General features: G+C 43.0%; 1 protein-coding gene across 4 annotated transcripts in view; it reads right to left on the reverse strand.

Annotated features, from left to right (window-relative positions):
* tbc1d1 (TBC1 (tre-2/USP6, BUB2, cdc16) domain family, member 1) overlaps positions 1-27829 on the reverse strand; it is a 287433-nt gene that overhangs the window by 163523 nt on the left and 96081 nt on the right. The window contains exon 1 of one of the 4 annotated variants that reach the window (XM_060825008.1): positions 26891-27035. The exons of the other annotated variants lie outside the window; for them this stretch is intronic. Within the exon in view, the coding sequence (XP_060680991.1) occupies positions 26891-26920 (30 nt within the window). The 5' untranslated portion in view covers positions 26921-27035. Of the gene's footprint in view, positions 1-26890; positions 27036-27829 lie in introns of those variants that run through there. 4 annotated transcript variants of the gene reach the window in all.

Raw genomic sequence — 27829 nt, forward strand, 5'->3', positions numbered from 1 at the left:
AAAGAAGAGGAAATTTGTATGACAAATTCAGCCATAAAACACTGAAATAAAACTGGAGAATAAATTCACTCTTTCTTCAATTAACTCCAACTATGGTACTGGACCAATAAGGGCAGAAAAAGCACTAACAAAACTATTGAAATAACTCCTTCTAGTCCCAGAAGACAGGGTCTATTATATGTTAAAAACAATGACTGCAGATGCTGGAAACCAGATTTTGGATTAGTGGTGCTGGAAGAGCACAGCAGTTCAGATAGCATCCGAGGAGCAGTGAAATCGACGTTTCGGGCAAAAGCCCTTCATCAGGAATACAGGCAGAGAGCCTGAAGGGTGGAGAGATAAGCTAGAGGAGGGTGGGGGTGGGGAGAAAGTAGCATAGAGTACAATAGGCGAGTAGGGGAGGGGATGAAGATAATAAGTCAGGGAGGAGGGTGGAGTGGATAGGTGGAAAAGAAGATAGGCAGGTAGGACAAGTCATGGGGACAGTGCTGAGCTGGAAGTTTGGAACTAGGGTGAGGTGGGGGGGGGGGGGGGGGGGAGAGGAAACGAGGAAACTGGTGAAGTCCACATTAATGCCCTGGGGTTGAAGTGTTCCGAGGCGGAAGATGAGACGTTTTTCCTCCAGGCGTCTGGTGGTGAGGGAGCGGCAGTGAAGGAGGCCCAGGACCTCCATGTCCTCGTCAGAATGGGAGGGGGTGTTGAAATGTTGGCCCACAGGGCGGTGTGGTTGATTGGTGCGGGTGTCCCGGAGATGTTCCCTAAAGCGCTCTGCTAGGAGGTGCCCAGTCTCCCCAAAGTAGAGGAGACCGCACCGGGAGCAACGGATACAATAAATGATATTGGTGGATGTACAGGTTGCTCCCGATGCGGTCTCCTCTACATTGGGGAGACTGGACACCTCCTAGCAGAGCGCTTTAGGGAACATCTCCGAGACACCCGCACCAATCAACCACACCGCCATGTGGCCCAACATTTCAACTCCCCCTCCCACTCTGCCGAAGACATGGAGGTCCTGGGCCTCCTTCACCGCCGCTCCCTCACCACCAGACGCCTGGAGGAAGAACGCCTCATCTTCCGCCTCGGAACACTTCAACCCCAGGGCATCAACGTGGACTTCAACAGTTTCCTTGTTTCCCCTTCCCCCACCTCACCCTAGTTCCAAACTTCCAGCTCAGCACTGTCCCCATGACTTGTGTTACCTGCCGATCTTCTTTTCCACCTATCCACTCCACCCTCCTCCCTGACCTATCACCTTCATCCCCTCCCCCACTCACCTATTGTACTCTATGCTACTTTCTCCCCATCCCCACCCTCCTCTAGCTTATCTCTCCACCCTCCAGGCTCTCTGCCTGTATTCCTGATGAAGGGCTTTTGCCCGAAACGTCGATTTTCCTGCTCCTCAGATGCTGCCTGAACTGCTGTGCTCTTCCAGCACCACTAATCCAGGGTCTATTATATGTGCAAGCTATAGAAAACACTGAAGGAGCTCAGCCAAACTGACTGCTACAGCACCACACTCCCCAGTAAGCCCTAACACCAGCATGTTAGAAGCAGCAACGCTGTTAGAGATGATCAGCTCCCAGTCTCTCATCATTCTGACGTAAACTTTCATTGCTCTTCACTCATGCATATTATCATGCACTTTCCTATCCAATATTCCTCCTAAGGAAGGATTACTTCAAGGAGTGCAGCAGTACAAGCAGTATTACCACCTTCATCAGACAGCAAGGAAAATGGCAATAAACATGACCTGATTGTAATGATTTACATACAGTCAGAGTCAGGGATGTAAACCACGGAAACAGACCCTTCGGTCCATCTCGTCTATGCTGACCAGGTATCCAAAGCTAATCTACTCCCATTCGCCAGCATCTCATGAATAATTTTTATATTTTAAAATGGCAATTTCCATGTATCCAACCTCTTCACCAATACAGATTTCAATTCATAACCTCTTGATTTCTAACCCAGTAATATAACCATTGCGTTATTGTATCTAATTGTACGAGACTAGAGTCAATTTTCTGCCAGGAGAAAGTGAGGACTGTAGATGCTGGAGATCAGAGTCAAGTGTGTGGTGCTGGAAAAGCACAGCAGATCAGGCAGCATCCAAGGAGCAGGAGAATTGACGTTTCAGGCATAAGATGTTTAAGCCAGAAACATCTATTCTCCTGGTCCTCGGATGCTGTCTGACGTGCTGCGCTTTTCCAGCGCCGCACACTTGACTCAGTTTTCTGCCAATAGACTGAAAAAACCCCAGACCTTACCAGGGAATAAGATTGTACATCAATGTTCCTACTGTTACATCAATTTTATACCAGCTTAAGAAAACAAAGCTCTGCAGGGGGGTCTAGCAAAGTAGCAGTTTGTTGATTAGCTGTATGATCAGAAAATACAGTCAGAACAGTGAAATCCAATAAGGCAAGTGTACGTCTTAAAGACAATTATTTACATTTTTGTTGTTCTTTGATTAAGACGGCGATTATTTCCTTTGTTGCCGTTATCAAATTTGTTCTGCAGACTCCCTAAGTGTTTTAATTATCGGGGACAGTTTGAGGGGCTGCTACATTTGAATACAACAGCCAATTGCTTTTTGATTTCTAAGTATTAGCTCAACTCCACCGAGGAATAAGGACAGGGCTTGTCGCGAGGTTTTTAATAGGTCATCCAAAAAAAAATTAGTCACACAAGCAGTCCCAAGGTAACACAGAGTTAGAGTTAGAGAGAGAAGCAAACTTCATGCAGAAAATCGCTGCTCATCTGGACTGCTGAAAAGGTAAGTAGTTTTCACAGTTGGAGATTCAGTGAAAACTCAGAGTATATGGTGAACTCTGTTTTATTAGAATTCAAAAAAGTTACTACAAGGCATTATTAGGCAGCTCAGGCTCAGGAAAAGGTCTTAGGGTCTCAGAAAAAGATGCGTTACTAATAGATCAGTGCAACTACAGGCAAGGGCAAGTATTTGCTTTTAGCCACCAAACCAGGTTCGAGCTCAGGAAACAAATCCAGAGGAAGTACTAGCTTTAGTGAAACTCATTGTTTGTGAAAAGCTGGAGTCTTGCCTCTGAGCAAGGGCTTGAGTGCAGTTTCCAAGAATTCGGGGAAGAAGCGTGAACCAACACGATGTGGGAAGTTATTGGGGGCGTTCATGACATAGGGACTTCTGAGGTGGTTTCAAGTCAGCAAATATGTAGAATCATAATCCCTTGTGAAATTTTAATCAGATTTACTGACCCACAGTGCCATTAACGCCTGGGAAGCATTGCTGAGAAATCTGTAGGCGCTGTCCTGATTGCATTTGCTATTTGATGCATTCTGTCTGGTATCTGACCGTCATTTGTCTGTACTATACTAGATGTGCACTGTACTATATGTGTCTCATTATAATTTGGTATGTTAGAAAATAAGCAAAAACGTTCATGCCGACCAGATTTCCCAAACTAAACAGCCCCATTTGCCTGCGTTATGTCAATATCTCTCTAAACCTTGCCTATTCATGTCCCTGTCCAAATGTCTTTTAAACATTGTAACTGTATTTGCATCTATCATTTCCTCTGGAACTTCATTCCACACACAAACCACCCTCTGCATGAAAAGGTTGCCACTCACGGTCTCTCAAAGTCTTTCTCCTCTCATTTAAAATTATGCCCTCTCGTGTTGAACTCCCCTACCCGAGGGAAAAGACCTTTGTTATTCACCATAGGAAGACCACTCTCCGAATCTAGCCTTGGTTAGGTGGGAAAATGGCTCCCACCTGAAACGCTCCCATCTGATTCTGCCGAGCGCTTCAGGTCAATGATCTTTGATCAGAACTGGCAGGCTTTCTCAGCAAGTGCAGAAGCAGGGAACAGAAAAGGCACAAAGAATAAAACGGAAGGCTTGTGATCGGGTGCAAGGTGAGAAATATTAAACGATAAAAAGGGATGAAGATGCAGGCAAAGAGTAACAGTAATGGGACAAATAAAGAAATAATAAAACCAATCTACAACAAAGGTAACATGGAAACAGCAGATAAACAGCGGCACAAGTGATAATTACAATTTCACAGAATTGTTTCAGTGCAGGTGGTGGCCATTCAGCCCATTGGACCTTCACCTATTCTATTACTTAGTGCCATCTCCTACCATTTCACCATCCCCCTGCACACTATTTCTATTCATATGATCATCTAACATCTTCATTAATGTCTCAATTGAACTTGTTTCCATCACATTTCTAAGCAGTGCATTCGATGCCCTAACTACTCACTGTGTGAAAAAGGTGTCATCCTCACATCACCCACGCATTATTTGCAGATCATTTTCATTCTATGCACTCTCATTCCTTTTTCTTTTACTAACAGGAACACGTTCTCTTTATCTACTCTTTCCAACTCACTCATGACTTTTAAAAACCTCTATCAAATCTCTTCTCAGCCTTTTTCTTTCCAAAGGAAAATAATCCCAAATTCTTCAATCTATCCTAACAACTGAAGTTTCTCATTCCGGGAATCATTCCTGGAGATGGCTTCTGTGCACTCTCCTATGCATTCGCGTCTTTCCTGTAATCTGGCATCTACAACTGTCGACAATATTCCAGCTGACGTCTAACAAGTGTCTTGAATTTGTTGAACTCAGCACCAAGGCTCGAAGACTGAGAAGAAAAAGGAGGTGAAGTTCCTCAAGCTCAGGTTGAGCTTCATGAGAACACTGCAGGGGGTTGAGGAGAGAGGGTGTTGGAAAGGTAGCAAAATGTCGAAATACATTCCAGAAAATGGCCACCCATTCTCTGCTTGGATTTCCTCAAATGAAAGGAGACCAGCAGTGAATAGAATACATCACTCTCTTCAAATATTGTTCTTATTAGTTACCTCGTGGATGTTATGATGGGCAAAGGCAAAGAAACTCACATCAAATGTTTATTTAACAGGTATTTTCATATTAGCCTATCCACATTCTAACCGTCTCATCTAAACAGCCCTATGAATACAGTATAATAGATTGAAATAAAGTACAAGTTAATGGCCATTTTACCTGGAAGTGGTGTTTGGGACCATGGATTGTGAGGAGACAGAAGGTGAAAAGATTAGATTAGATTAGATTCCCTACAGTATGAAAACAGACCCTTAGGCCCACCAAGTCCACACCGACCCTCCGGAGACTAACCCACCCAGACCCATTTCCCTCTGACTAATACACTTCACACTACTGGCAATTTAGGATAACAATTCACCTGACCTGCTCATGTTTGGGCTGTGGGAGGAAACTGGAGCACCCAGAGGAAACCCACGCAGATACAGGGAGAATGTGCAAACTCCACACAGACAGTCACCCAAGGCAGGAATCGAACCTGGACCCCTGGTGTTGCGAGGCAGCAGTGCTAACAATTGAGCCACCGTGCTGCCCCAATGTCTTGCACATGTATTCCAACCATGCCGGGAAAGGCATGGGATGAGCAGTGAGCTACAGAGTCATGGAGGGAACCTTGTGAAGGTTGAAAACGGAGAGGAAAAGATATGCTTAGTGATGGCAATATACAATGTTAATTTGAAAGAAAGCACAAGTTAATGGAGTGGTATCAATTAAATAGTCGAATGTGGAGGCTGGTGCGATGGAAGCAGAGTACCAAAGGGATTCCTATTATAGTTAAGGGATGGAGAACATTTGAGAGCAGACAGGCAGGAAATGGCATAAGTAGTTAATATGTCTGAATCATAACGACACATTTTCACTATGAGAAATAAATTCCATGTTGCATTAATAATGCAAGCTATTTTTGAACAGCCTTCCTCTCTGCCCATATGTTACAAGATGCAATGTAATGAGAACAGAAATTCCCCCTGAGAAAAACTATTCTGTATTTTGATTTTAATTCTGGTTCTTGGTAAAACTGGACTCAAAAATGTCCAAAGCTGAGCATACGATTATATTTCCAGAAACGTCTGAACTCCTGCACTGCATAGACAGCTAAAGCTGTCTGTAAGGTCCTGGAGGTGATCAGGCAGTATTTAGATGGCTCTTGAAAACATCAAGACCCACAATCCAAAAAATGAGTGCTAAGGATTGTCCAGTTATTTCATCACCTCACGAGGGGGAGGTGGATGGGAGAGAAAGCTACACTTTAAGAATGGAGAATCAATAAAACCAGATGTCATAAAATGAGTACAAATGAGAATAGCATTCAGGGTCTGCTGAAAAGCTCCCTGGCAGGATATTAATGGCAACTAAATGAGAGAAGACATTGAAAGACATTAAATTAAATGAAATCCCAATTACCACAATTAAAAATTGAAATAACAGATTAAAAGATTTCATACTTAAGAGAGAACTTATTTAAGATTATTTCTTGGCAAAATATATGGCAAAAGCTTCAAATTGATTAGTATTTTGGAAGTGGTCCCAACAAATGCATTTAAAAGATTACATTTTTTAATTCATTCATGGGATTTAAGCATTGCTGACATGGGCCAGCATTTATTGCCCATCCCTAATTTAGTGCAGTTAAGAGTCAACCACATTGCTGTTGGCCTGGAGTCACATGTAGACCAGACCAGGTGAGGGTGGCAAATGTCCTTACCTGAAGGGTAATTAGTGAACCAGGTGAGTTTTTAAATGACAACTGACAGTTGTTATGTAGTCATTATTAGAACAGCTTTTCATTGAATTCCAAGTTCACCATCTACACGATGGCATTCAAGTAGAGAGAGAGAGAGAGAGAGAAAGAAAGAAAGAAAGAGAAAGAGAGAGAGAGAGAGAGACAAAAAGGTCTCTCAATACCCTTTGATCTCTGTACCAAACCAGTCTAATCGGAACCGGGAGCTGTTTACAACCCCTCTGAGAAAACCCAAGGACACAGTATCCTTGAAAAAAGGAACGTCACCCATCCTCAACTTCTGGAAGGCTTAGCCAACAACTCAGTGACTGTTGGAGTTCACAAGTAGACATTAAGGTAAAACAAAAATAAATCACTTGCAGCACTTGTACAATTATCATACTTCAGTCAATGCGGAGGCCACACTCTTTGCTAGTACCTCCTCCCGATCAATTAATTTTAAGGCATTAAGAGAGATTTTGATTAATGCTTTTATTCCTTTCCCATGAAAGGATCTTCCAATCTGCCAAGTCAATGCAAAGAGTTTTGTTTGGTTCACTTTTGTTTTAAAAAGTCATTATTCATATTCCAAATAAATTAACTTTGAGTCAATCAGGATTTTTTGTTCAATTAATAATTTTGCAGATATGGCAAAGGTTATATCTGACAAATAATAACCTCAAACTGTTATTCCCACATCACACTAAAAGCAAATTCTATCCAAGATTGTTTACCTCAAGACTTTATGAACTTTGACCCAAATTACACAGGTTCTTCTTTCGCTGAAACCATAATATTCAGCTAAAAGTTTAACTTCTCCAACCCTCCTCTCTGGTTCCAATGCTCCAGTAATCTCAAATGTGCCCAAAACACTATCAACCATATTTGCTCCCAGCCATTTACAATGCTCGCCATTGCAGGCTAACATGAACTCTGTTCTGCTTAGAGTAGTGCTGGAAAAACACAGCAGGCCAGGCAGCAAAGAGCAGAAAAATTGACATTTTGGGCCAAAGCCCTTCATCAGGAATGAGCAAAAATAAAATAATTCTCAACAATTGCATTTGTCATCGCTTAGCAGTTTCCTTCAACATTATATTGACTCCCAGTCACTCCTTTCATTTGTTTCCAATCTTTTGTGTATCACGATTTCTCGCATTTCTATCAGAAACTTCAGCAACCTCAGTTCCCTCTGACTCCATTTACACTTCCTCCATTCCCATTTCTCTCACCACTTTAAAAAAAACCTTTCCAAAACACATTTTGTCAGTCAAGCTGTCCTTCAAACCTTATAAATCCTTCCTTTCTGGCTCAGTAACCAGATTCGTGAACTTTTATTTGTGAAGTTCTGATTTAGTAATTGCTTTTCAACAATAGTCAGGGCTTATTTTAACAATTCAGCATTTTACTGGAAAATGGCTACAAAATGACAGCAATTAGCACTGTTAAAAAATATCATTCCCCTTTTTTGTTATTTTAAAAAAGCCTAGGTAGCCATAATTAAGAGATACAAAAAAAAACTAAGTTGTTGTGCATTGGCTTGCCAGTAAGCTATTTAATTGGTATACACAATGATACACTTAAGTATGCCTTAGTTTTCTGTATTCCAACCTTCACTGGTCTTCTCTTTATTTTTGTCAAAAATTCAAAGTATGAAAAATAAAGTATACTTGTTTTTCAGAACAGGCCTACAATAACTACCATTTTTTTAAAAAATGCTGCACATGAGCCCTTTGCAAGAACTGAATAATGTCTGCATTGAGCTCCTTCAAATTCTTCTCTTCAATTTTAACTGCTTGAAAACAAACATTTCTCTTTCTAATCTCAAAAGCCTCTTGAAATCACTCTCTTCAACCAAGATTAAAATGTACCAAACTGCGCGAAACTAAACCTGCTGGGCATGCTGAAGACAGGTAGAGGGTACGACCTGGTTGGTCAATGGGAGGAATCACTCCAGTTGGTGGCAGGGAGGAATGGAAGGGAGGGGGAGGCGCTGGGTAGTGAGTCGAGTGATGGGAGGAAAGTTATTTGAAATTGGAGAACCCAATGTTGAGTCCTCCGGACTATAGGCTGCCCAGACAGAAGATGAGGTGTTGTTCCTCCAATTTGCAATGGAGGAGGCCAAGGATGGTCATGTCAGAAAGGGAGTGGAAAGAGGAATTGAAATGGGTGGTGACTGGGAGGTCCAGTCGGCCCCCGCAGGCCCGGCTGAGATACTCGGTGAATCATTAGGGAGCGACAGCACTCAGCCTGAATGACTCAACATTGGAGAACTCAATTTCAAATAACCTCCCTTCCCAACCCGACTCCCTTCCCAGCCCCTCCCCCTCCCTTCCACTCTTCTCTTCCACCAAATGAATTCATTCCTCCCATTGACCAACAAGGTCATACCCTCTTCCTGTCTTCAACTATCCCACCTCACCACCCACTACCCCCAACCCCCTTTACCTGCAGCTCCCCTTACACCCATCCCCAGTCCTGAAGAAGAGTTACACCCAAAACATCAATTTCACCACCTCCTGATGCTGCCTGGCTTCCTGTGTTCTTCCAGCCTCCTGCCTGACTACTTTGGATTCCAGCATCTGCAGTTTTTTTTGTCTCTGGGTATGCTGAAGCAAGCAGCAGAAGCTCCCACCATGACACTGCTTTGAATGGACCAGAAATTGTATCGGTCATTCCTTGACCCACATTGGTTGCGCTGATTGGAGCAAATTGACCTGTGGTAAGCATCTGGCTGGTTTCATACGAACAGGGAAAAGGAGCAAAGATTAACAACTCTGGGTTGCTAATCCCTTTGCATGTGATTAGTATTTCTAGGACTAGAAGAAAAAGTGGGTGGCTGCTTCCTGAAATAGCCCTACGTACTTCAACCCCCCACTTAAACAATGGGAATAGGTCTTGACAGTAAGACATAATCATTTTGAGTGGTTTAGTCAGTAATGTTCATTTTGATAATCTATTACTTGTCCTTAAAGTATTACAGGTGTGCCCAGTGATGTGTGAAGGTTGTGTTATTTTTTTTAAAAAGCCACTCTGATGAAAGATTGATTTCTGTAATACGGCTGCACACAACCTGTAATCCCTACTTTCAGCGATTACAGAATTGGAGTTTGCTACTTGCTGACACTCACCTGTAATATTCAAAATAGCCGAATGCTGAAAAACGGTGCAATGGAGGAGATTAAATACAGGGACAGGGACGAAGACTGAAGGCAATCAGGGCACAGGAAAACCCACTCAACATTCTGCCAGAGTGAACGGAAATACTTCGGGTCTTTCAAAAACGAGCAAACATCGTCTCAACACAAACAGGAACATTTTGTTCAGATCTTCCTTTTGGTTGTTTTGTATTTTGGAGAGTCTCAACACACCTTTGAGTGTCGGTTACCTTTAGGGAACCTCGCTGTAATACAGGTGTATTATTAGAATTGAGAACAAACACAGCTTGTAAACACGGCAAGGCACATATCAAGCTCCTGCAGAATTCCTCACCACTGTGGCATTATTGTCCAAACCATAAGTAGAATACACTATGCCTATACAGCGTTCCTCTGCAGGTTGACTTAATCCAAATTATAAAACAAAGCTACTACAGCTGGTTATATTAAGAAAGTAACATAATTGGATATACAAAGTTAAAAGTCACAACACTAGGTTATAGTCCAACAGGTTTAATTGGAAGCACACTAGCTTTTGGAGCGACGCATCTTTCATCAGGTGGTTGTGGCACTCAAAGCTAGTGTGTTTCCAATTAAACCTGTTGGACCATAACCTGGTTCTCGATTAGAGTGGTGCTGGAAAAGCACAGCAGGTCAGGCAGCATCCAAGGAGCAGGAAAATCGACGTTTCGGGCAAAAACCTTTCATCAGGAATAGAGTTTGTGTTATGAGATTTTTAACTTTGTACACCCCAGTCCAACACCGGCAACACCAAATCATAGTTGGATATGTTAGAGATTTGTGATGCAAATACAAAGAAACCATCAATAATGTAAAATCTTAGAAGTGATGGGAGGATGTAAATAAAGAGATTACATCCAAACTTGAACAAGTGAACAGAGTTTTCACTTCGGATTCTAAATAAACTGGAGTTGTCTTAATGTCACAAAAATGCTCCTGAGGCAGCATAGATCAACAAGGCAGCTTAGTGGCAGTATGCTCAGCATTAGTGAAGTAAAATTCAAACAAAGAGAGAAGTGTTCTTCAAGTGGATGATAGAGATGCTTGGCATATCTCAGGGTCAAAGACTGATTACCCAGCATATACCTCTATCACAATTCGACAAAAGAAATGCTCCAGTAGAAACAGAGGGGGCTCATGACAGCACCACCCAACTGCATGGTCCATTGCCCAGACAAAACAATGACAACACAAATACTTGTTAGTTTTTGGTCATGGGATATGGGCGTCACTGGCTGGGAGATTAGTGGATCAGGCAGCATCCATGGATAGAAAGCAAGCTAATGTTGAGTCTGGTGACTCTGGAACAGAACAGCTTTGAGACAGTGTGAGTGAGTCGACGCTGCTACAGAGCGAAGTCATTGTGCGCATATAATGGTGCATGGCATCGATCATGGATTGCAGGATGTGGCGGGAACAGCAGCCTGAGGAACACCATGTCCTGGAGATACTTGAAATCCTGAGTTGAAATCCACGTGGGTTAAATCTGAGTTGTTAGCAGTTGCAAAAAAGTTTCAGCAAACACCTCATCAAACACCAGCAGTGAAACGGAAAGCAAGGAAGATGCACACTGTGAAAGAAACAACTGGAATTCCTGTCAGAGGGAAGAGCAAAACTTCTTCGGGTTAGGCATTCCTCGAAGAGAAGTGGCAGTCGATTAAAGACAATTTAAGAGCAAATTACTGCAGATGCTGGAATCTGAACTGAAAACAAAACTTGCTGGAGATCACAGTAGGTCAGGCAGCATCCATGGAGAGAAAGCAAGCTAACCTTTCAAGTTGTCTTCATGCTGCCTGACCCGCTGTGATCTCCAGCATTTTTAGTTCAGATTCCAGCATAAAAGAGAAGAATTGCCTTGTAGGAATAGATTATAGGTTCCCAAACAGTAGTTACTCTGTAACAAGGAGCAAGTAGGAAGCAATAACTGGACAGCTAAAAAAAAAATTTGCAATAATCATCCGTGATTTTAATCTATATGAATTTATGGAAAATTAAAATTGGCAAAGGATGCTTAGAAATGGAATTCACAGTCACTTCAGAACAACTTCTTGGAACCAATATGTTCTACAGCCAAGGAGGGAATACACGATCCTAAACCTAAAAATGTGCAACGAGATAGGATTAAATCAATAACCTCATGGTAAATGAGGTTCTCAGATGCAGTGCTTACTGAACAGAATTTCATGTTCAGTTTGAAAGTGGCAGCTGGTGTTTTAAATCTGAATCGAATTGACTTGAATCTCAATTTAAAAAAAAGGTTAATTATGAAAATATGAAAGCAGAGGTGGCTGAGGTGAACAGAGAGTAGATTAAAATGTAGGTCAGAAGAGTTGCAATGACAGACCTCTAAGAAAGTAGTTAATAAATCTCAAAGATTCGCCCCCGAGAGAAAAGCTTCTCAAAAAGGATGCTTCATCTCTGACTAAGAAATGACATAAGGACAGTATAAATTTGAAAGCAGAACTGTTAAAATCACCAAAGGTAGCAGACGATCAGAGAACTTTAAGAATCAGCAAAGAATGATAATAAAGATAATAGAAACAGAAAACAGTAATAGAGAAAGCTCATTATTGTAATATAGAAACAATATAATTTACAATATAAATGAGAGATTAAACAAGTATTTGAATAGGGAAAGATGAACTAACACAAATGTTGGTCCTCTAGAGTGAGACTTTGTTTTCTGTTATCAATTCCCCAAAGAAATGGTGGAGGCTTTGAACAAATATTTTCTATTTGGCAACATGGTAGAGGACTGAGAAGAGGAAGACAAAAATCTATACAGCCTTGCATCTGTCATTGGGAAAGTTCTGAAGTCCATTATTAGGGGAGTTATTGCAGGATACTGAGAAACTCAATGTGATCAGACACATCAAAGGGAACTTGTGTTAAATGAATTTTTTTTTGATAAACATTCAGGGTGGGCCAGGAATAAACATGATATATTTGGATTTCCAAAGGGTGTTGGACATGATGCCACATCAAAAGGTTCTGCACAAGAGGACATAATGTAGGGGGGTGACATGTTAGTTGAACAATCTTTAACCGGACTAACAGCAAGAGAGAATAGGGATAAATAGGTCATTTCAAAAGGGAAAGATTAACTCTAGGATCAGTATTGGGTCATCAGCTATAAGACCATATGACATAGGAGCAGCAATTAGGCTATTTAGCCCATCAATCTGCTGTGCCATTCAATCATGGCTGCTAAGTTTCTCAACTCCATTCTCCCACTTTCTCCCTGTAACTCTTGATACTCAAGAACCTATCTATCTCAGTCTTAAATATACTCAATGACCTGGCCTCCACAGCCTTCTGTGGCAATGAATTCCATAGATTCACCGCTCTCTGCCTGAAGAAGTTTCTCCTTATCTCCGTTACCAAAGATCTTCCCTTTACTCTAAGGCTGTGCCCTCGGGTCAGAGTCTCTCCTTCCAACGGAATCGCCTTCCCAACATCCACTCTGTCCAGGCCATTCAGTATCCTGTATGTTTCAATTAGATTCCCCCTCATCCTTCTAAACTCCAAGTATAAACCCAGAGTTCTCAAATGTTTCTCATATGGTAAGCTTTTCTCATTCCTGGGTCTAGTCTTGTGGACCCCCTCTGGACATGCTCCAGCACTAGTACATGCTTCCTGAAAGATGGGACCCAAAATGGCACACCATACTCTAAGTCTACTTACTACTTATACACCAATAATTTGCATCAGGAGACTAAAACTTTTTTTATTCGTACAATGGGATATGGTCATCACAGACTAGACCAGCATTTATTAGCTATCCCTAGGTGCCTAGACTGGAGTCATATGTACACCACCCACGCCCTCCACCTCCTCCATGGACACCACCCACACCCTCCACCTCCTCCACGATTTTCGCTTGATCTCCACCCCTCCAACCGTCACCAAGACAGAACCCCACTGGTTCTCACCTACCACCCCACCAACCTCCGTATACAGCGTATCATCCGCCGTCATTTCCGCCAACTCCAAACGGACACCACCACCAGGGATATATTTCCCTCCCCTCCCCTATCAGCATTCCGCAAAGGCCATTCCCTTCGTGACTCCCTCGTCAGGTCCACACCCCCCACCAACCCAACCTCCAATCCCGGCACCTTCCCCTGCAACCGCAGGAAATGCAAAACTTGCGCCCACGCCTCCTCCCTTACTTCTCTCCAAGGCCCCAAGGGATCCTTCCATATCTGCCACAAATTCACCTGCACCTCCACACACATCATCTATTGCATCCGCTGCACCCGATGTGGCCTCCTCTATATTGGGGAGATGGGCTGCCTACTTGCAGAACGCTTCAGGGAACACCTCTGGGACGCCCGGACCAACCAACCCAACCACCCCGTGGCTCAACACTTTAACTCTCCCTCCCACTCCACCAAAGACATGCAGGTCCTTGGACTCCTCCATCGCCAGAACATAACAACACGACGGTTGGAGGAAGAGCGCCTCATCTTCCGCCTGGGAACCCTCCAACCACAAGGGATGAACTCAGATTTCTCCAGTTTCCTCATTTCCCCTCCCCCCACTTTGTCTCAGTCGATTCCCTTGAACTCAGCACCGCCCTCCTAACCTGCAATCCTCTTCCTGACCTCTCCGCCCCCACCCCACTCTGGCCTATCACCCTCACCTTGACCTCCTTCCACCTATCACATCTCCATCGCCCCTCCCCCCTACCTTTTATCTTAGCCTGCCTGGCACCCTCTCCTCATTCCTGATGAAGAGCTCTGGCCCGAAATGTCGAATTTCCTGTTCCTTGGATGCTGCCTGACCTGCTGTGCTTTAACCAGCAACATTTTCAGCTGGAGTCATATGTAGGCCAGTTTCCTTCCCTTAAAAAGGATAATACTGCACAAGGTAGGTTTTAATGAAAATCAACAATGGTTACATGGTCACTGTTAGACTAGCCTTTTGTCCTGGATTTTTTTTTAAAATTGGAATTCAAATATTACTGTTCACCATGGTGGGATTCAAACCCATGTCCTCTGAAAATGAGAAGAGGGTCTGGATTACCAGTCTAGTAACATTAGCACCATGCCACCGCCTCACCTGGTAGTGTACAACTCAGCATTGATATCAAGATAGATAGGAAAATATACTGTCCAAAAGCAATAGGAAGCTTGCAAAAGAATAGACAGGTTAAGTGGCAGATGGAGTATCACAAGGGTAAATATGGACCTGTCCACTTGGCAGGAAGAATAGAGAAGCTGCTTATTTAAAATGGAGAAAGACTTCAGAACTCAGTGGTGGAGGGCTCTGGGCATTCTGACTCACGAATGACAAAGTTAATGTGCAGGTACCACAAGTGAGTAGAAAGCCAAAGAGATTTTGTCCTTATTTGCAAGGGGAACAGAATATAAATGTAGCAAAGTTTCACTACAGCTGTACAGGGCACTAGTGAGACCCCATCTGCAATACTGTGTAGTTTTTGTTCCCTTGTTTGAAAAGGCTTACAATTGCTTTAAAAACAGGTTAGAGAAGATTCACGCATCACATTGCTAGGCTGAAAGACATAAATTTATGACGAGGGGTTAAAAAGGTCACACATATTCAGGACAGATCCTACATACTGAACAAATCAAATCTGAACACACTGGGAACATTTCCACTGGGTACTGCACGTTTGTTTCTGCAGGCTCCATTAACCATGAAGCATGGGCAAGACAAAAGCTCTGGATTAGTGTGGTGCTGGAAAAGCACAGCAGGTCAGGCAGCATCCGAGGAGCAGGAAAATCAACGTTTCATCAGGAATAGAGGCAGGGAGACTGCAGGGTGGAGAGATAAATGAGAGGGGGTGGGGAGAAAGTAGCATAGAGTACAAATAGGTGAATGGGGGGTGGGAATGAAGGTGATAGATCAAAGAGGAGGGTGGAGTGGATCGGTGGAAAGGAAGACAGGCAGGTAGGCCAGATCACGAGGACAGTGCTGAGCTGGAAGGTTGGAGCTGGAGTGAGGTGGGAGGAAGGGGAAATGAAGAAATGGTGAAGTCCACATCGATGCCGTAGGGTTGAAGTTTTCCAAGGCGGAAGATGAGGCATTCTTTCTCCAGGCAGTGGGTGGTGAGGGAGCGGCGGTGGAGGCGGCCCAGGTCCTCGGTAGAGTGGGAGGGGGGAGTTGAAATGTTGGGCCACAGGGCAGTGTGGTTGATTGGTGCGGGTGTCCTGGAGATGTTACCTAAAGGACTCTGCTCGGGGACGTCCAGTCTCCCCAACGTAGAGGAGACCGCATCAGGAGCAACGGATACAATAAATGATATTAGTGGATGTGCAGGTAAAACTTTGATGGATGTGGAATGCTCCTTTGGGCCTTGGATAGAGGTGAGGGAGGAGGTGTGGGCACAGGTTTTGCAATTCCTGCGGTGGCAGGGGAGTGTGCCAGGATGGGAGGATGGGTTGTAGGGGGGCGTGGACCTGACCAGGTGGTCACTGAGGTAACTGTCTTTGCGGAAGGCGGAAATGGGTGGGGAGGGAAATATATCCCTGGTGGTGGGGTCCGTTTGGAGATGGCGGAAATGTCATCAGATGATTTGGTTTATGCAAAGGTTGGTAGGGTGGAAGGTGAGCACCGGGGGGTTCTGTCCTTGTTACGGGTGAAGGCGTGGGGTTTGAGGGCGGAGGTGCGGGAGGTGGATGAGATGCATTGCAAGGCACCTTTAACCACATGGGAAGGGAAACTGCAGTCGCTAAAGGAGGAGGCTATCTGGTGTGTTCTGTGGTGGAACTGGTCCTCCTGGAAGCAGATACGGCGGAGGCAGAGGAATTGGGAATACGGGATGGCATTTTTGCAGGAGGTAGGGTGGGAAGAGGTGTAATCCAGGTAGCTGTGGGAGTCGGTGGGTTTGTAAAGACAGCAGCTCTGACAGCCAGGGCATTAGTGACTCACAATGGTGTTGACTGACAGGGCAGAAGCTACCCACTTGCAGGTTGGAATAAGCTAGGAGAATAAAACTTCAAGGCTCTGAAACAAGAAGCATTACCCATGTTCCAGTTACAACAGAAATTCTGCAGGACTGTGTCAAACACAAGAGTACAGGAAGACTCCAGGGGGAGATTCCAGAAAATACATCTGTGCCTCAGGTTAGTTTTAAACTTAAAAGCAATAAGTAGACACTGCATACAAATATGAATGTCTAAATTTCTTTGTCTCCCTCATGCACTGTAATTTCCCGTACAGAAATCCCAGCCCTCAGTGCCCAGCTGTTCTTCACTGAATTCTCATGTCACATAAGATTCTTCCCACAATGCACTTGGCAAAGTTCCCATGCCCTGCAATGCCGGGACCCTGGTGAGAATTTCACCCTCTTATCTTCACAGCATCCCAAGGCATTGTACAATGATACGTAGAAGAGATGGTCTCACAAACAGTAGATGAATGAACAAATGTTTAGATAGTCTGTTTTTGTCAGGGTAGTAGGCGAATGCCCTGCTCCATTCCAATAGTGTTGTATATTTTCCAGAGCCAAAAATGTCATTTACATCAACAACCCACCCTCCCCTCCTGGTACCCTCACCTGCCACTGCACGAATTGCAAAACCTGCACCCACACCTCCTCCCTCACCTCCATCCAAGGCCCCATACACTATACAGGAGTGGTGGAGGCTGGTGCATTCACAACATTTAAAAAGGCATCCGGATGGGTATGTGAATAGGAAGGGTTTAGAGGGACAGAAGGTCCGTTTTGGGACCCTCCCACCCACACAGCATCAATGTCAATTTCACCAGTTTCTTCTTCTCCCGTCCCCCAACTTCATCCCAGATCCTATCCTCCAACTTCCAAACACCTCATCTACTGTGTCCACTGCTCTCCATGTGATCTCCTCTACAACAGGGAGAGGGTCACTTACTTGCCGAACATTTCAGGGAAACATTTGGGACAAGCATCAAACAACTCCACCACCCTGTGGTCAACTACTTCAACGCCCCCTCTGCCAAGAACATGCAAGTCCTGGGCCTCCTCCACTGCCAAATCCTAGTCATACACCTGGAGAAAGAACACTTCACCTTTCGCCTTCACACTCTCCAACCACATGGTGTCAATGCCGATTTCACCAGTTCCCTCATCTTCCCTCCCCCCACCTAATCCCAGATCCTACCCTCCAACTCAGCATTGCCCTCTTGAACAGACCCACCTGTCCATCTTCCTTTGGACCTATTCACTCCACGCTATTATCATCACCCACCTCATGCATCTACCTAAGGCCTTCCTAGCTACCTTCCCCCCCCAGCCCCACCCCCCTATTTATCTCTCAGCCCCCTTCCCCCACCCACATTCCTAATGAAGGGCTTATACCTAACGCATTGATTCTACGGTTCCTCGGATTCTGCCTGACCTGCTGTGCTTTTCCAGCATCACACTTTGGCTTTAGAAGGAAATGGGCCAAGTGCTGGCATATGAGATTAGATTAATGTTGGATATCTGGTCGGCATGGATGAGTTAGACCAAAAAGTCTGGTTCTGCACTGTAAATCTCTATGACTCGATGAGCATTCCCTCAGCAATGTAGCTTTACTTGAGAAAATATGTTCAAGTATACAGAGAGTTTGAATTCTTGATCTTCTGAACTGTATACCTACCACAGATTTTGATGGTTGCATTGGAGTGTTGTTTTAGGTTTTCAGGGAACTGCCTGAAACATTGGTCTTGGGATGTAGTTCTTAACTGATAGCAGTCTATGCAAACAGCAACACAAATACCAGTCTATCGCTCTCAGACAAGAAAGGCATGTATTTGGTAGAATCACGAAGCGGAGACAACGGAGGATAGGTTTGCATTTAGTTTCTGATGTTGCTATACAGAGTGAAAAGACTAAGGTTTGAGCATCATCCTAGCACTGAACGGAGCTGAGCTGTTGGGAACCTCTGCAGAACCCTAAGTACAACGATGGAAGCTATGCCATTTTATAGTGACTCCATTTGCTTCGAAGTATCAGGCTTGGTAATCAACTGGGGACCGAGTGGGGAGTTAAAATTACTGTACGCAAAGCAGTGACTGCAGGTAAGTTAAAACAAACCACATCATAAGCTAACACTTCAAAATATTTCTCCAAGATGCTATCAGACCCATTATGCATTCCAACACTTTCAGTTTGAACTAATTAACAGCAACTTTGTTGATGTTCTAAAAGCATATAGATAAAAAAAAACGTCACTGCAGGTGTCTGTCACAAGGAGAACGCAAAAGCAACAGCCACAAAAGGTAGCATAGGATACTGGTCAGGAATCTCTGGGGAGGGAATTTACCTTCCAGCCATCGGAATACTCAGGAGATGACAGTTGCCAGCAATACCAGCTCTCCTGCAGCTATTCAGAGTTGTGAGGAGCATTAAATGGCTGGAGATGGCACTTGTGCCCTTCATTGGGTGAAAATTAACTCAGTCAGAGAGATGTACAGCACGGAAACAGACCCTTCGGTCCAATTAGACAATGTTGATCAGATATCCCAACCCAATCTAGTCCCACCTGCCAGCATCCAGCCTATATCCCTCCAAACCCTTCCAATTCATATAACCATGCAAATGCCTCTTAAATGTTGCAATTGTACCAGCCTCCACCACTTCCTCTGGCAGCTCATTCCATATACGCACTAACCTGCGTGAAAAAGTTGCCACCTAGGTCCCTTTTATAATCTTTCCCTCTCACTCTAAACCTATGCCCTCTAGATCTGAAGACACCCACCCCAGGGAAAAGACCTTGTCTATTTATTCAATCCATGCCCCTCATCATTTTATAAACCTCTATAAAGGTCAGCTGTCAGTCGGCAATGCTCCAGGGAAAACAGCCCCAGCCTATTAACCTCTCCCTACAACTTAAAGTCCCCAACCCTGGCAACATCCTTGTAAATCTTTTCTGAACCCTTTCAAGTTTCATAACATCCTTCCAACAGGAAGACGACCAGAACTGCATGCAAAATTCCAACAGTGGCCTAACCAATGTCCTGTACAGCCACAGCATGATCTCCCAACTCCTGTACTCTGACCAATAAAGGAAAGCATACCAAACATCATCTTCACTATCCTATCTACCTGCGATTCCACTTTCAAGGAGCTATGAACCTGCACTCCAAGGTCTCTTTGTTCAGCAACACTCCCTAGGACCTTACCATTAAGTCCTGCTAAGATTTGCTTTCCCAAAATGCAGCACCTCGCATTTATCAGAATTAAACTCCACCTGCCACTTCTTGGCCCATTGGCCCATCTGATCAAGATCCTGTTGTAATCTGAGGTAACCTTCTTTGCTGTCCACTACACCTCCAATTTTGGTGTCATCTGCAAACGTATTAACTATACCTCCTATGCTCACATCCAAATCATTTATGTAAATGACAAAAAGTAGAGGACCCAGCACCAATCCTTGTGGCACTCCACTGGTCACAGGCCTCCAGTCTGAAAAACAACCCTCCACCACCACCCTCTGTCTTCTATCTTTGAGCCAGTTTTGTATCCAAATGGCTATTTCTCCTTGTATTTATGAGATCTAACCTTGCTACCAGTCTACCCGGGGAACCTTGTCGAATGCCTTCCTGAAGTTCATATGGATCACCTCCACAGCTCTGCCCACACCAATCCTCTTCGATACTTTTTCTAAAAACTCAATCAAGTTTGAGAGACATGATTTCCCACGCACAAAGCCGTTTTGACTATCCCTAATTAGTCCTTACCTTTCCAAATACATGTAAATCCTGACCGTCAGGATTCCCTCCAACAACTTGCCCACCACCAACTCAGGCTCACTGATCTATAGTTCCCTGGCTTGACCTTACCATCCTTCTTAAATAATGGTACCACGTTACCCAAGCTCGAGTCTTCTGGCACATGACCTGTGACTACCGATGATACAAATATCTCAACAAGGGGCCTACTAATCACTTCCCAAGCTTCCCACAGAGTTCTAGGGTACACCTGATCAGGTCCAAGGGATTTATCCACCTTTAACCATTTCAAGACATCCAGCACTCCTCCTCTGTAATTTGGACATTTTGCAAGATGTCACCATCTATTTCCCCATATTCTATATCTTCCATATCCTTTTCCACAGTAAATACGGATGCAAAATATTCATTTAGTATCTCCTGCGCTCCACACACAGGCTGCCTTGCTGATCTTTGAGGGGCTGAAAATGTGTTGCTGGAAAAGCGCAGCAGGTCAAGCAGCATCCAAAGAGCAAGAGAATCGACGTTTTGGGCATGAGCCCTTCTTCAGGAATCTTTCTGTTTGAGAACGTGGCTGAAGAGCTTCTGGGCAGAGGAGATGACGTGGGGGGTGCAGTGAGAGAGGGACTTACTGAAATCCTTGTAGAGGGAGGAAGAGAGCTGGGGCCTTATTCTCTCCTGAGTTAACCTTTCGTCCTTAACGTATTTGTAAAAACTCTTTGGCAAATAGAGTTAAGGAGAATCCAAAGCTATCTCACTTCCCCTTTTTGCCCTCATGATTTCCCTCATAAGTATACTCCTACTGCCTTTATAGTCTAAGGATTTACATGACCTCGCCTGTCTATGCTCAAGATATGCTTCCTTCTTTTTCTTAACCCAAACTCAATTTCTCTAGTCATCCAGCATTCCCTTTCACCCTAACAGGAATATACTGTTTCTGGACTCTCGTTATCTCATTTCTGAAGGCTTCCCATTTTCCAGCCATCCCTTTACCTGCAAACATCTGCCCCCAATCAGCTTTTGAAAGATCTTGCCTAACACCATCGAAATTGGCCTTTCTCCAATTTAGAACTTCAACTTTTAGATCTGGTCTATCCTTTTCCATCACTATTCTAAAACTAATAGAATTGTGGCCACTGGCCCCAAAGTGCTCTACCACTGACACCTCAGTCATCTGCCCTGCCTTTTTTCCCCAAGAGTAGGTCAAGTTTTGCAACTTGTCTAGGAGGTACATCTACATTCTGAATCAGAAAATTTTCCTGTACACACAAATTCCTCTCCACCTAAACCCTTAGTCCTATGGCAGTCCCAACCATATGTTTGGAAAGTTAAAATTCCCTACCATAACCACCCTATTATTCTTACAGATAACTGAAATCTCCTTACAAATGTGTTTCTCAATTTTCTGCTGATTATTAGGGGGTCTATAATATAATCCCAATAAGGTAATCATCTCTTTCTTATTTCTCAGTTGTGACTGTTGGAAGTTCTCAGCTCCAGGACATCACTACAGTACATCAGTGCAGGGTCCTTAGCCCAACCATCTTCAGCTGCTTCATCAATGATCTTCCCTCCATCATAAAAGTCAAAACTGATAAAGTTCATCATGCTTTAGATACTGAAACAATTCATATCCAAAAGCATCATCATCTGGACAATACGCAGGATTGGGCTGAAAAGTGGCTAGTAACACAAGTGCCAGGCAATGACTATCTCCAACAACATTAAATCTAACCATTGCCCCTTGATGTTCAATGGCAGTATCATCAGTCGAACTGCCACTATCATTATCATGAAAGCTATACAGACTGAAAATACTGAACTGGACCAGCCATATATGCACAAATAACTATAACAGCAAGTCAGTGTTCAAAAACCAACAACTCCCCTCCTGACTCTCAAATATCAGTCCACATCTACACGAACAAGTCCCTAATTGCCTGAAGAGGCGCAGCCCCAATAACACCGAAGCAGTTCAACACTCTCCAAGGTAGGGCAGTTGCTTGATTAGCACACCATCCATCAGCTTTAACATTCACACTGTCCACCATTGATGCACAGTGGTAGTCGTATGTACCATCTACAAGGTGCACTTTCCAATGCTGAATTCTACCATATGGAAGGATATGGGCAGCATCTTCAATTCATGCTCCAAGCCTAGCTTGGAATTACACCATTGTTCTTTCACGGTGTCTGGATCAAAGAGAAGCCTGTTCCAAAAGGTCACTTCCAGTTTCTTCAGGTCTTTTAGGGATTGGTAATAGACAATGGCCTAGCCAGCGACACTGTAAAATCATTTTAGAGATGTAATAGCGGGACCAACTGTTTATGGGACATGCTGTTCTCTGGTAACTTGCTCAGCTGGCCATTGACTTATGAGTTTTGTCCGTGTCTGATTGTGACACAAACTACATAAAAGCATGGTTGAAAATCCTTAGTTTGTCTTTAACACACACAAACATATGTAACGTTCAGATGTGAATAATTACATCGTATACAAAATACCTGCATTAGTGGGAGGTGGCTGCTTAGCAATCTGGAGGCCTAAATTAATGATATAGGGTCAGAGAGTCAAACTCCAGCTGCTGGTGGATCTTAACTCATTCCATAACAGTCAAGAATTTAAAGCTAGTCTCATTGCAACCATGACAACTATCGTCAGTGGCTGTAAAAACCCAGCTCACTATCATCTTTTAGGGCACAAAGTTTACTGTCCTAACCCAATCAGGCTTACATGTGGCTGACAGTTAATGTCCCTCTGAAACTGCCTAGCAACCCACTCAGTTAAGGGCAATTAGTGCTATCTGTACCAGCAACATCCAAATCCTATGAAAGAATAATGTGGGAAAGAAACAGTTTAGAAACACCAGATAAGATTCTCCTATCAATAACCTGGTCAAGTTTATGAACAGGTCCTGCTTGAGCAGGAGACTTATTCACAAATTACAGTAATGTTGGCCAGTTTAAGTGGACTGAAAGTCACAAAGAAATGCACATTCATAAAACTCAACCACTATTTTTTCCTGATATTCAGGAAAAGTGTGTATCATAATACCCCAGAAACTCCATGTTGAAGAATTTAAAAGCATTCAGTCATGGTCAACTAAGCTGCCAATGTTTTGACTGGTTAAAGTGAATGACAAAATTGAAACTTACGGCATTAGAATTTGGGGTTGCTAGAAGCACAGGGTAAGGGGCAGTTATTTCCTTCAGTCAGTGAGTACAGTCCCATACAACAGATTAGATCCACACCAATTCAAAACCAGCGTTTAGAAACACTTATTTCTTCATCAAATGGTACAAACCATCATGCGCATTTTTTTATGTAGTTGAAATATATTCTCTCCATATAAATAAAATGAAAGATGCTCCTTATAACATATACACAGTTACATGCCACACAAGCTGGAAATGAATTCAGCCTGAAATTTGAGTCGCTGCTGTTTAGTTTGGGATATATCCAACTAAATCCAAGTTTAGTCTCACATACTCTCCCTTAAGTTCCCAAATACGCTGCTCAGATACAGTGCCTTTTTGTTCGGATCAGAAGGCTATCAACAGCATATAACAGAAAGAATGAGAGCTGACACATGGTTCTTTGTTAATTTTACTCTTAAAAAGTGTGTTATTTTAATGAAACTCAGACCTTGCCTCCTTTCGTTCCACATCACATCTCCACAAAATATTATGCAAGGTTTCCATGGGAGATAATTGGATAGTTAAAACACCACACAGACAGAGATAGCCAAAAGAACACCTATTTTACTAAAACATCCCAATATTTGAGAGAGTATCAATACCTTTGGTGTAATGCTTTGGAGAGTTCAAAGCTGCAAGAGAAACTAATTGAAAGAAACCCGCCTTATAAGTCGCAGCTTTGAATCCCATGTCAAACACAAACAAAAAGCAGCAGCTAATTATTGCAGATGCTGGAATCTGTATTGAAAACAACAATTGCTGGAAGTTACAGCAGGCCAGGCAGCATCCATAGAGACAGAGCAAGCTAACAATTTGATTCAGTTCTGATGAAGAATCAACTAGACTCAAAACTTTAGCTTGCTCTCTCTCAGTGGATGTGCCTGACCCGCTGTGATCACAAACAAAAAGCAAATAGCTATCTGCTTTGATGCATGTTTAGAACTTTCCTCTCACCAGCTCAGATACTATGTGTTTTAGTAATGCCCCAATCAAAGAGCTGAACCACAGTGAAAGGGGTGCTTTCAGCCACAGACTTGGAATATGCAGTGGAACGCTGCCAGCCATTTCTCTGAACACTCAGCCTGCCCTAACATGTTAGAGATTCTTGATCTGGATGAGAAGGAAGCTCACAAGCTGCTGCAGCAGCCATCTCAACAAGTTAACACACACCGCTGTTTGATATTGCCGATGCTGTGGAATTTGTTGCTTTTAAACCCCCCAAACCCCCTCTAAGAGAGACAAATGAACCAAAATACCACACAGAGGGGCTTTAAAATAATAGAGTGTGAATCTCTGGAGAAGACATTTGGGGAGATGATGAATAACTTGTTTAAACATATGAATTCTATCTATCTGTGTCTTGGAGAAGACAGAGTTAGAGTGGCAAAGAGTCAAGAGCAAATGATAGAAAATGGACCTGGCATCTGAAGCCACAAGTGCCATCCATTGGGAGCAACAGTGAGGAATTCTAAATCACTTGGATTTAAAGGAGAACAGAGTGCTTTTGAACACAATTGGGGATTGGGGAGAGATCAGGTGCAGAGGTTAGGGCCACAAAGGGATTTAAAACAGGGAGATGAGAATATTTTTTTCTGAATGTTGTATATCAGAGATGAGCAACAGGTAGATCCCATAGCATTCAAACAGGGTCGCCAGAGACCAAAGCATAAACAAAGGCTTCCCTTTTAAAGTAAAAATGATCAAGATTTACTCCTAAAAAACCTCTCTCTCATTAGCTCAGTTTAGTGTGATAAATTACAAGATACAAATTCAAGACATTCTATCAATATAAAGCTGTTCTCACAATGCTTTTTTTAAAAACAATTCCTGTACATCTAAACATTCTTTGTAATGCCTTGTTGGCTTGTAGCCCATGAATACTTGGTGGTTAAATTAAGACAGTAGGTGGACTGCTTCCAGCCAACATCATGAACTACCATTATGCAAACTCAAAGGTGACCCAATCTTTCACCTCCAGTGTTGTAACATCCGGTACTCTACATTCCTCTTCCACTTTAAATAATCAAATACAGTCATGTGCTACTGAATCTCTTTTCAAGTCAAATAACATATACAGGCTTTATATCGGCTGGAGTACTTTATACATATCGCTCCAAGCCCTCACTCCTTCCCACTATGCAAAGACTCTGTTCTGCATTCCAGGTCAGATTCTCTATTCATAATTCAGCTAGAATACCTCATCTCTCTCCCCACACCCCCTTTACTATCCAAATAGTAACAAAGCCTTCCATCATTACCACTCTGCAACACTGAATTCCTTTTCTGGTTGGCTCTCATCAAAAAGCCTCCTCAAAGCCTTGAATCTGACCTTTGTTCCTGTCAGCTCCCCCAATTTTTACTCAGCATCCAGTTTTCCAAACTCTCTAATGATAAACTTTTGAGACATTTTGATTCATTAAAGTTGTTTCGTAAATTCTAAGCAAAATTTATGAATGATATATTTTTTATTGTGAATGTTGGTCTCAGTGATTTTAAAGGCACAATTATTTTTTTAGGAAGTAATAGTGCATCTCAAATGACCAGAGATATGAGATACTGGTTTCTGTACCAATGTCCTCCTTGGTTCCTGACTGGAAATGTCCACCACTAGAAGTCCAGTGTTCAGCTCATCAAAATCAGGACAGTAACTGAGCATATTATCTATTTATCTCAGATATATATGAAAGAAGCGTATAGCGTAACTTTACAGAAAATCAAAACACAATATTAGTAGCAATATATTAAGAAATAAATGAAGCTCCCAGTCAAAATTATTTTCTTTAGCATGCAGGCTTAACCAAAGCTAATTTCAGCAGAAAATCAAAATTAGAGTCTTAACTGAAAAGCTTAAAGTCAACATGTTGTCATTTGAAACAAAAATTTAGAAAAAAAAACTTACTTAAGCCTTCAGTCTCAATTTTGAATACAAAAGAAGTTTGAAAGAAGCGGAAACAAAGTTAATTGTAGGTGGGTTCTGCAGAGGTAGAACCATTCTAGGTTCCTCAGTATACCTTCTACACCTGGTTAGGTTGTTCATTCCAGACCCACCTTGTGGGATGAGTGTCCATCTTTAGTTCCATTATCAGACAATAACAATAGCTAGATAGACTCTGAAAAAAACTTACAGGCCCAAGACAACAAATATTTTCTTTATGCAAAAAAAAGCATTAAAAGTGGTTAACAATACAGATCTCACACCCGAGAGCTCAGCATGTACACAGCAAGTTAAACCAAAAGACGTGTATATAACGGTAGAGATGATAAATATTTTATAATCACTTTACCTTTGCCACCCAGCTAAACAATGGTGCCATTCCACAAGTTATCAGCTACCTGTTTCTTTAAAAAGGGTGCTGTTAAGTATGCACCCTTAGCTACATTGGTCCCGACATAAGCTTTCTTCACAGACTACACCAACTATAAACAAGGTGCTGGCAATCTACACTGCAGTTTGCACAGATCCCAGCTTTAATTATTGTGAGGTCATCACCCAGTCGCCCCACCCTCGCCTTTCACAATCAGACTTTCAAATGTCTTTTCAGCTGCACTTTGTAGAGAGAATGTGCTGGGGCCTGAGAGAACACACCCGCCCACAACAAGTGGCTCAACCAACAGAGAGCTCTGCACATTCACCAGGAAGCTTGTGAAATGTGGAAGTTCTTGCTTGACAGCTTTGTGAATACATGATGGCAGATACAATTCAAAGAAATCTGCTGGTAAACAGTGCTGAGACACCCATACCTGATCATCATCCTATAAAATCTCTCCAAAGAAGGGGAAATTAAATTCTTGGTTTTACTGTGGAGAGTATGTTTTTTTAAAGAAAAGAAGAAAACTAGAAGGAGGTGTAGTGAAATTCCTCGTGGAGTTTGAATAACGGATTACACTGACTGATTCAAAGGAATCTCCAGCTTCAACTCGAAAGTCAATACGTGAAGCTAGATCAAAGAGGTGGACAGTACCACAGCCAGGTTTCCCTCTGCAAAGCACTAACCTATGGCACTTGGCTTAAACTGATTTAATCCTCCTAACTAGTGGCCAAAATAAATACAACACACTTACTCAGTGACTCAATTGTCTTCATGGACGCACTTATAACGAGCCAAATCAGTATTTATCGTCTGTCTCAAACTGCCCTTGACAAGGTGGCAGTGAACTACCTTAACCGATGCAGAATACATGGTGTAGATTAACTCAGGAGTGCCATTACAAACTTTATCCAA

Source organism: Hemiscyllium ocellatum, chromosome 1 (assembly GCF_020745735.1).
Source record: "Hemiscyllium ocellatum isolate sHemOce1 chromosome 1, sHemOce1.pat.X.cur, whole genome shotgun sequence".
NCBI classification, from domain to species: Eukaryota; Metazoa; Chordata; class Chondrichthyes; order Orectolobiformes; family Hemiscylliidae; genus Hemiscyllium; species Hemiscyllium ocellatum.